This window comes from Symphodus melops, assembly GCF_947650265.1.
Source record: "Symphodus melops genome assembly, chromosome: 1".
NCBI lineage: Eukaryota > Metazoa > Chordata > Actinopteri > Labriformes > Labridae > Symphodus > Symphodus melops.
The window spans coordinates 5628155-5638565 of record NC_136691.1 but is presented as its reverse complement, the minus strand read 5'-3'; the positions used below and the strand labels follow the sequence as shown (position 1 = coordinate 5638565).

The following is a 10411-nucleotide window of genomic DNA, read 5'->3' as shown; positions in this document are numbered from 1 at the left end:
TAGCGGTGTGATGTAGTTTCATTCCTACCCGTCTGGACTGTTGCTGACCCACAGACAGAACCTTTCATTTAAAGAGCTGCTGCACGACTTGAAACAAAAAACGGTTCATGAGAAAGCACTGATGATGAAGAAATGTATACTTTAGGTAAAATCTTTTTTTTTTTTTTATTGTTCACGTCCAATTTCTTCCTACACCATACAAACGTCCATTTTTCACTGAAAATAAAATCCTTATGTACAAAAAAAGTTTTCTGAACTCGTCGTCTGCGTGTTCATTTGAAGCACAGAAACATCAGACACAGACCAACACGCGTTCTTGGAATTATCCGACACACTCATTTCACAAGTTTGCAATGCTGTACATAAAACCATTAAACTAAATAATAATAAAAAAACACGGCTCAAATAAACTGCATTCTTTAAGTTACACCACTTAAAGTGCTCACATTAAAGTGTTGACCTCATCCCAAATGGACGTTTTTTTTTTTAACATCTAACAAAGTCAAAATTCCACTGTAAACTGCAAGAAAAAGTTATTTACAGTTTATTACCGATTAGCTCATTAACATCAGTAATAGAGTGTAACTGTACAGTGTCCTTTACACTGAAGCTGCCAAAGCCAGTTAGAATGGTGGTTTGTATTTGAGTGTTATGCACAGAAAAGTTGTGAGAGTCTAAACTCTGCTCAAAGAAAAGCACATGCAAGCATCGAAATGGGATAGCTATGACGTCCACCAGCTGGGTCAGAAAATACAGAAAAAAGACGCTCAAGGACTTTGAAAAAAAGACCCCCCAAAAAAATGATACGAAAAGTTTTCCACGAACAGACAAATGAGCACACAAAGTAAACAAAGTGGTCACATAGCTTATCAGAAGGATCCTGCTGATGCTTCAAAAAAAAAAATAAAAAAAGAAGAAAATTCCCTCCAAAGATTTTGAAGTGTTATAGAGATGACTTACTCTACAGAGCCGATGACTGTGAGCCTGGTTCTGCCGAGCATTTGAGCGGCTTTAAGAGAGGAAACGACGGTGCAGCAGAAGTGGACCAGCAGTCTATTTGGACGAGTTAACACGGGAGGGAGGACTTACAGGTTGTAAAAACTCTGAATAATGGGAAACAGTGTTCTGTTTCGTACGTTTGGGGTTTTTTTAAATTATAAAATGCCCTGTCAGGAGAAAAAAAAATAGAATATCATTGTTTTTGTGGAGTTGTTTTTAAAATCTAAAAAAAGGCTTGACGATAGTGTTGACATAAAAAAAAAAACTAAAAAAAAACCTGCTGTCAGAAGAGGAAATGGGAGCTCTATTGGGCTCACTGCTCCATTCTGATTCTTATTTTGAAAGCTGTTTCTGCTGTTGACTCCTGTTGAACTCAAACACGGGTTTTTAGCGTTGGCTGTCAGTGGAGGGAGAACGAGAGCGGGAACGTGAGCGGGAGCGCGAGCGGGAGACGGAGGCTCTCTGAGCAGGCATAGGGGAGGGCGACTTGCTCATCTTGGAGGACCTCTTTGGGGGATCCTTTGATTTCGGGGTCGGGGAGGAGGCTCCGCCGGCAGGCGAGCGGCTGCGAGAGCGGGAACGATTGCTGGCCTTGGCGGGGCTGCGGGAACGCCGAGGGGAGCGGGATGGAGAGCGTCCACGAGATCGGGAGCGAGAGCGAGAAGAGCTCTCAGACCGGGAACGACTCCTGGACCTGCGAAAAGGAAAAGGAGAGATCATCAGAGTGCAGCCAAACCTTTGGCTGTATAACGTTCAAGACGAGGCTGTAAGGTGTCTGCGGGGACGAGACGGAAGTGGAGTAACGGGACAAAGTGTTTTCATGAGGAGCTCGGTGCAGACGGTAACAGAAGACGGCAGAGCAGGCATGATGGACCAGCTCCGTGTGAAGCTCTGAGCTCATGTTTACATGCTGGTCTCTTTCACTAATGCTGCGCCTCAGCACTGTTAAATCACACATTTAATGTGAGGAAGGTGGCGTAACAACAGCGTGTTTTGTGGCACGTTGACGAAATCTAGTAATGAAAAAAGCTCGAGTCTGCGGACATTATTTGCTCTGCTTTTTGTTTCATAAATGTGACTGGCTGTCCCAGTGAATGAACTCCCACAGCGGTGCTCAATAAGGCCGTATAAGTTATTATCGCACCACACCGTTTTTCATTTATTTAGCGAACTTGTGAGTCAGAAACTGGCCTGCAGGATTTTCTTTGGATTGGGACTTTTTTTTAATTTTTTTTTTTATAATCAAAATCTGATAAATCCAGAACGTTCTCCACTCTGACTTCTTATGACTTAGAAGGCAGTGAACTGTTCTTCACAGGCTTTATTCCAGGAGTGTTCCCTCCGCAGCGGAGGGTTCGGGTTACGACCTCGAGGAAGGTCGCGATAACACATTTAGACCCGATGAGACGTCGACGTCTCCTCGTTTCGTCTCAAACTTCTGAAGCGATAAAACGTGAACGTTCATTTACAGCAAATACTTATAAGCTTTCAAATGGTTTATTTTCCCGTCTCTCTCTGATACAGAGGCTGACGCAAAGATTTCAGTCAACACTGAAATTCTGTGCAGGTTTTGTGAAAACCCTCCGTTGGGGTTTAGACAACGTTTTTTTAGGCGTCGTTGAGTCGAAATATTATAATAATGTGTCAGTGTTTTACAAATCTATGAATGCAGGTGGATCATTGAACTCTCTGATAAATCATCAAACGTGTTGAACCTGTTCACTCATAAAATGAACTGGACTTGTTGTCGGGTGCAACAACACGAACGCAGAAGTAGAAGACGGCGTGTCGATGTGTGGGTGAACGCGTCGGAGGCTCCGGCAGGTTACTCACCTCTTCTTTGCTGCCTCAATGAGCTTAATTTTCCTGCCATTGATTTCCTTTCCAGACAGTTTCTCAAGAGCATTTTTCAGATCACCATAAGCAGCAAACTCAACAACCCTGCGCAAAACACAACAAGCAGACATGGCAAGTTACAGTTTTTTTTTTTCTTGGACGGCTGATTTAGCCGTACCTTCCACGACACGCGTCTCAGACTGTCCAGTGAAGGTAAACAGGGAGAATGTTCTTACCCTTCGTTGAGCTTGGGCCGGTGTGCGTCTGCAAATGTCACCTCTCCAGCTTGTCTCATGAAATCTTTCAGATCCTACACACGTACACATCAGTTAATTGACGGAGGGGCTCGGGACACAAAACACTGGCAGAGACATTAACAGGACAGATTTTACCCAAAAAGAGAGATGGTTAGATTGTCTGAGACGACTACAAGGGCTACTGCAGATAAGGAGGGTGAGTCCAAGAACCTCGGACACTGTCTCGTCAATGAAATGCTGTTTTACATAATAAAAGAAGAAGAAGAAGAAAGAAGAAGGAAATCTGATAAATGTGTTTGAATTTAGATAATTTTTGATAATCTGTGCTCTGACTGGACAAGCTGAGTGTTTTTTTTTTTTTTTTTTAACAGCTCTGAGATTCGTGGACCCACTCCTCTTACAACTACAGAGACATGAACACCATCTGCATGAACTGAGCTGCAGTGGCGCCTCCTGGGCAGCGTTTGGCGCCAAGAGCCCCATGGCAACCTCCCCCGGCAAGGGGAGCACAGGGCTCGGCGCCGGGACCGCCCCTGCCTCGGCACCCCGCCTCAGTAAAGAGAGTGAACAGGGTGGAAGAGAGGAAACTACTACCTGAGAGCGGAACCCTTTGGGACGGGCCCACCATAACAGCAGATTATATCCACGGGCGCCTGGGGAGGCATTCACACTCTCTCTCTCTCGCTCGCGATGTGCGGGAACACCAGAAGGGGGAGGGGAGGGGGGATATCGATCGATCGAAGCCCCTCAAATTAACGAACCATCGATCAATACGCCATCACCATCGACTCTCGCTCTCTCCTCTCCTTTCTCTCTGCCAACTCTCTGTTTCCTCTCTCTCGCTCTCTGCCACACGCCAGGCACCCCCTGCTTTCGACAAGGGGCGGTGCGGGCGAGCGAGCGTGGGGGGGCCTCCAGCACCTCTAGTGTGGAGCGAGCGCTCACATGACCAGCAGGCATCAACTAGGTGTAGGACAGACTGGCTGACAGCACAGGCTCAACCCAGACAGAAGGACCCAGAAGGGGTTAACTCCACCATAAGCGAGCTCTTCCACATGACACAACAGTCAGGCTGGCAAATAAAGGGGTGAAGAATTGGTTAAAATTTGAAAAAAATCAACAAATGAAGTGTTTGCTGTGACTGCTCTTTCAATAATATCTTAACTGCTTGAGATGCAGAGTTACAAGAGCTGTGCTTTTCTAACACCAATTAGTGTCTCATCACATTAAATTGATTTGGACTGTTAGCACACATTAGCACATTCGATAGCTCAGTTCTTATGTTTTTTAGCAGCATGAACATGATATAACTGGATGTGTGTATTTTTGCAGGCAGACTGTTGGCTGTGATAATAATATGTTTTTTTGCTCTGAGAGGCTTTTGTGTGCAGAACATATCATGTAGCGACACTAACCTGCCAGCTGACGCGAGAGGACAAGTTCTCCACAATCAGGCGGTTCTCCGTGCGCATCGGAGGAGGATTACGGCTAAACACAAAAGGAGAGGGGGGGAAAAAAAAGCTGTTAAGATACAACGAGGGGTTTTCAAGCGACAATTCGTATCACGATCTTTAAGGATGTAATGAGCACAGGGCGAATCCCTCATCAGACAGATGTCGACGTCATGTGCTTGTCGATCTTTCATTAGCATGCGTGCCTTCCTATTTTAATGATCGGAGAAACTGATTCGTAACAAAATCTGTCGACGTGTCGTTAGCAAAACCGCGGGGGGGGGGTGTAAACCTTTACCTCCGACTGTTCTGGGAGCCTCGACCATAGCGATCGGAGAAACGACCTCCTCCATTGCCGCCGCTGCCTCCTCTGCCACGACCGCCACGCAGGCGCACGCGGGCGTGTTCAATGGTCACCCTGAAGATTCAGAGACGGGGAAAAATAAATTAGGAGTGGATGTAAAAAAATAAATAAATGATAAAAAAAAATCTGGCTTCTTGAAATCTACTGACTCATACCTTTCATTGCACAACTCTTTGCCGTCAAGCTCATAAACGGCATCTTCAGCATCTCTGGGGTCGTCGAACTCCTACAAGGAACAAAACACACATTCACAACATTAATTAACCTTTGAGCCGTTTTTCCACTGAGGAACACCACTCAATACCAAATGAGTCTTTTCCCTGTAATGTAGAGTACACCAACAGAGAGGTAATACAAACAGTAGGAGGGTATGGATCCCTTTGAATAAATGAAAACCTTTACTGGGGGAATTCCTCTTGCAAATGAGAGCATAAAAAAACTTTACAAAAAAAAGAAAAGACTAAAAAGGCACATAAACCATCACATGACTAAAAGAGAGGTTTTTAGTGGCAAGTTAAATAAAAAGTGCAGCGTACATCTTGTAGAGTCAGAGCTTGTTAAACAGCTGGATGATGCTGCAGGGTACAAATGATGAAATGCCTCTTTTAGTCCTCATCCTGCTCATCCGGTATCTGCTGAGGTCAAGAGATCATACTCAGACCAAAGGGGGGTACGGATGGTAGGCTGTGATCTTATTGGCTAAATGCAATGTGTAACAATCAGTCAGGTCAGAAATGCTGCACATTTGAACCAAAAGAATATAAGTGTACGGATCTTTGAGTACAACACCTTTGCGTTATCTTCTGAGGGAATGCTCTAAAATGAATGAGAGTTACATCCCTGCAAAAACAGCATCAATAGCAATGTATTTGGTGTAAAATAAGCTAGAAAAGCTAAAGCCTCCTAACTGACCACAAAGCCGAAGCCCCTCTTCAGGTCGATGTCCCGGATGCGGCCGTACCCCTTGAAGAATCTCTCCACATCCTTCTCTCTTGCAGACGGACTCAGCCGCCCGATGAAAATACGACATCCGCTCATTGTGCTGCAGACGGTGATGTGTGTGTATCTAAAAAAAAAAAAGACAAACGTGAATCTCTCCCTCATCGACTCTTCATGCAAAAGGATAACAGGATGACATCGGTCGAGATCACAGATGCTAAATTAAGCATGTTAGCCACACATCTATATGAGCAGGCCCCAGCATGCAACTCCACTGATGACAATCTTCGAGCAGTTTGACGCACGCGACCAGCCTACATGCAAACAAACAAACAGTAGAAACGCAAAGTTTCCATTGAATCGCAGTAAACATACCTTCAGATGTGGTCGTGATGTGTTTTTTCTTTCAGACTATCAACAGTGACCGCAAATTCGAAAATCAAACAAAATGGAGCCTCTGCCGTTTAGGTCGGGTGGATGGACGAGGAGGACGTACGCAGTGACGCAGGACGCATGATGCATGACAAGTTACGTTATCTATTCAACAACGGCAGCCGACTCGTCAGTTGCCATAGATACAACTGATGTGTTGAAGTGTGATTTATCCTGCAGAGATGGGGAAAATAAGGTGTTTAACTTATTTATATTTTCGGACAGTAATTGAAAACGGTCTTCCTCTATGCTTTGAACATATATGTTGTTTCCACGAGTGAAAGTGTACATACTAGTATTATTTAATTCTACTGTATTTGTTCTCCCTTTATTTAATTAATGTAAACTTGCTCCATCGTGCTCATATTTCTTTATATTTCCTGTTACCTTTTTTTCTGGAGCTGCTGTAACAACCAAATTTGCCCCACTGGGGGATCAGTTATGTTTGTCTTTATCCTTTAGATTAGTGTATAGGCTATCTAAAAAAAACATGAAATGTCCAATTACAAATCATTTTAAAACGTGCTATTGTTTATCACGACATAAATATCAACTTTACAAACAGTTTGTATTGCTTTCCTGTTTAAAATAATAAGTGTTTGTGTTTGCTTTGCTTTGAGTTTGCCATCTGCCTTTCCACTACCTTCAAAACAGAGCTGGCCTTTTCTAGTTTATTCAGTATGTTTCTGTTATCAGTTCAGTCCAGTTTATTGTTTTAGGTGGACACCCAGGTCGCCTATTAATAAGAGAGTCCACAATCTCGATGTCCACTCCCCAGAACTTCACCGGTGTGCCAGGAATTTGTTTGTGCTTGCAAAAAGTCACACCCTTTCTCCTTTATATTTTTCCTCCAATCAGCGGATATAAATGCTTCTTACAGCAGTTGAGCAGTTGAGCACAGGAGAAAAAAAAAAAATCACTCATCCACTGAATCCGAGACTTGCAAGTGCAGTTTGTACTTCTGGCCACTAGGTGTCAATGAGACACAGATAGAGTGCACAGAGAGGAAGAACAAGTCAAACATGGTTGCATAGCACTTACAGTAGGACATGTAATAATAATAATAACAATAATAATAATAAACTACAAGTTAAAAAAGAAATAATCATGTTTTCAGTGTTACAAACAGGAGGACAAAGGGTCTTTTAAATAATAAGCTATAGCTTTAGACAGCTAAGCTCAGGAAGGTCATACTAATGTAGTTTGATTAACACAGCATCATGGTAAAGGACACATTTATGAATACGTTATTCATAAATATGAACTCAAACCATGACAACGTACTTTCACTGTAGATTATAAAAAATGATGAAATAAGTTGAGATGATTGCCCTAAATGTTGTCAACACAGTGACAGCAAGAAGGCAAGTGTAGCCATTCATGCTAATGTTATAGACGAGCAAATGTCCTTGTCCAGACACTGTTCAGATCTTCCAGGAACTCATCCAAAGGAAAAGTGAATCATAATCTTTTGACTAATACAAGTACAAGTTCAGACACTGCAATAGTTTATAGGTACTGGAAATGTCTTACCATTGAAGTAAAAGAATATTTTCTGGTTTAAATAATGACACGTTGTCTTCCACATTCAAAAGAAAGCTTTAATTAGAAAGTTATATACACACTGTAAAATTAAATTAAACTTTGTACAAATATTAAATTACTATCTTCACACCCACTGCCATGTACAGAGGAAAAAACAAAGCTGAAAAGCATTGAAAGTAAGAATCAAGATGTGTACTTTTTTTAACCGGTTATTTTTTTGGGAAGCAACACCGTACAACAGTGCTTCTAAACACAAAGTTAATTTATGTTCTTTTTTTTAAATTCCTTTCAATCCCATCATGTTTTAATGCCTTGTAGCAAAAAAAAGCGAAAGAAAAGTGAAATATAGGTGCTTAGAGGTTCATCATCATCATCACAGTAGCTGGAAAGGGGAGGACAGAGAAGGATTGGACATTCATTTAGCTGTGTCCACAACAAAAGTAAACTCATTGATAAATACACAAAGACAGTCTTATGCATAGAATAGAAAAGAACAGAGTAAGGCCATTGGGAAAACAGAACACGTTGCAATACTGTAAAGCAACCAACGCAGAGTATTAAGATTATACACCGCCCCCCCCCCCCCCCAAAAAAAAAATGAAAAAAAATGAAAGAAAAGAAAATGTACAAGTCTAAGGCAACACTGTTTGCATTAATAATGTAGCCGTCGACTCTGACACGCAGCCACTAATGTCAAATAAAATAGAGAACAGAAATTCAGATGTGATGTTCTGTTTAAGCTTTTCTTTTTTTCTGAGCAGCAAAAGCTTGTAAAGTTATTCCTGGGATCCTCCGGAGTCATGCCGTTTCCAAAGTGACCAGCTCAACCGTCGGAGCTTTTTAAGTGGCGATGAAAACAGAGGATGATTTCTAACAAAACTCTTAAGTCTGCACTTGGCGTGAGGAGGGGGAGTGAGCGTATGTTGCGGGGCTGGGGGGTGCTATATAACAAAAACTTTTTCATCGTGTCACTGCAACCAGTTGCAGCCGTGTCAATAATGCACAAAAGTGGAGGGTCTTCGGTACAGTGTGAAGGTGGGCGAGAGCCATGTCCTCTGAGGGGACTTGTGTTTTTCCAGCCATTCAGCAGAAAATGATAAATATTCTAGCTGGAGAGCAGATGAATAATACACACATTGTGTGATGGACCGGTTGCCTGAAGTGACGCTGGTTTGTTCATGTGACTTATTCAGTGCTGGAGGGAGAATTTTCCTGTGGCGTAAGATGTGGACATTGTGAGGCCAGTCTCTGATCTGAGGACAGGCAAGTCAGAAAATGGTTGACACACAAACACACACACACAGACAGATTCAGCAAACTGAGCCAAACACCAAACAATAAATAGAGTGTGAAAAAAAAAAAGAAGAACGGCTTAAGTTTTCAGTCATGCCCAATCACCATGTTAAAAGACGACCCTTTTCTCCACTTGCTCTCCAAATATGACAATATGCCTCCCTGGGTTTATTCAGGTACATCCCTGGAACTAAATCACCAATCAATCCCAGTCATGTGACAGATGAAGCACCTTCCAGTCTCGGTGCAGCTGGCAACGGAAAAAAGAAAGGAACAGGTCTTTATATAATGGTGACACGGTGCTCTGTCATACGCTGTATCCTGCTTTTAGCTCCTGTGAAGTGGTTCTCAACTCCACTAATCCATACACTAGACGCCACCCCGGAAACACAGAGAGAAAGAGAGTGAGAGGAGGCTTCATGCTTCATTCAGAGTGGGTCCACCGTGCTGTGACAGCAATAACTCAAAACAACATGCAGCATTCACCGACAAAAAAAATAAAAATAAAAAAAATAACCCAGCCACCACTCACAACTTTTCAAGTACAGCGGGAAGACGATTCAGATTCTGAGCGCTGCGGCTTCAGGAGCTAACATCACAACTTTATTCATATCTTTTTTATCTGCAGTAATCCCAGACGGAGTCGAGGTGTCTCGGTTGCTATTGCCTTCTCCCATGAAGCCTCTGTGAGCGATGGTAATATCGAGATCTACACCTGGGAGGAGGCAAGTGTATGGTAATACATAGCCTATGGTACACAACCTTAACTCAGTGTGTGTTTTACACATATACATCGGATCTACCGGATTTAACTTAAGCTGGCACCACTTTATTTGTCTGCAGTGTGAACCAGCCGCTGGGTCCAGTAGTGCTCCATCATTGCTTGTGAGTTTCGGTAGTTGGTTTTGCTCTGCATGGGCAGCGATGGCAGAAGAAGTTGCATGGGGTGATGAACAAAGTTCTAGTCTTTTCTCTGCTGAAGGGAGTCAGTGGGAAGTGGGTTGACAGCCACAGTCAGTCCTGGTCAGCAATGAGAGTTTGGGGAACGGGTGCCTCTGCTGCTGATGCTGATAGCGGGCTGGCAGGCTTCATGCTTCCTTCAGCAGAGGAATATCTGCAGGGAGACAGAACAGACGGATTAGAATAGAGCTACGGTTCAGAGGTCAGCGACCCTTAGCACAGTCATGCAATGTATTACATCACTCTAAACTGTTCAATGTGGGTGTCGATCTTTTTTGTTAAAGTCATGAGAAGTTACTGCTCTTACCCTTTCTGTCCCTGCTGCCTATTGGCTG

General features: G+C 43.1%; 2 protein-coding genes across 2 annotated transcripts in view; both read right to left on the bottom strand.

Annotated features, from left to right (window-relative positions):
• Positions 1–146: 146 nt before the first annotated feature.
• On the bottom strand, positions 147–6358 carry srsf5b (serine and arginine rich splicing factor 5b). Its single transcript, XM_079347936.1, has 8 exons — positions 6222–6358; positions 5820–5973; positions 5063–5133; positions 4842–4961; positions 4508–4580; positions 3072–3145; positions 2833–2940; positions 147–1693 (listed from the first exon to the last, which is right to left on the bottom strand). Exons 2-8 carry the CDS (start codon positions 5943–5945, stop codon positions 1387–1389), a joined length of 879 nt encoding a protein of 292 aa, XP_079204062.1. The 5' UTR covers positions 5946–5973; positions 6222–6358; the 3' UTR covers positions 147–1386.
• Positions 6359–7865: 1507 nt separating this feature from the next.
• The window catches only part of susd6 (sushi domain containing 6), a 30553-nt gene continuing 28007 nt past the window's right edge, over positions 7866–10411 (bottom strand). Inside the window, exon 7 of the mRNA XM_079347832.1 lies at positions 7866–10230. Within this exon, the coding sequence (XP_079203958.1) occupies positions 10205–10230 (26 nt within the window). The 3' untranslated portion in view covers positions 7866–10204. The remainder of the gene's footprint in view (positions 10231–10411) is intronic.

Bases quoted from the DNA above. Each gene is read 5' to 3' on its own strand.
- srsf5b (XM_079347936.1), bottom strand. From the start codon at position 5,945: ATGAGCGGATGTCGTATTTTCATCGGGCGGCTGAGTCCGTCTGCAAGA. The intron at 4,962-5,062 runs GTATGAGTCAGT...CTGAATCTTCAG, and splicing joins AAAGAGTTGTGCAATGAAAG to GGTGACCATTGAACACGCCC. The intron at 4,581-4,841 runs GTAAAGGTTTAC...TTTTGTGTTTAG, and splicing joins GGCTCCCAGAACAGTCGGAG to CCGTAATCCTCCTCCGATGC.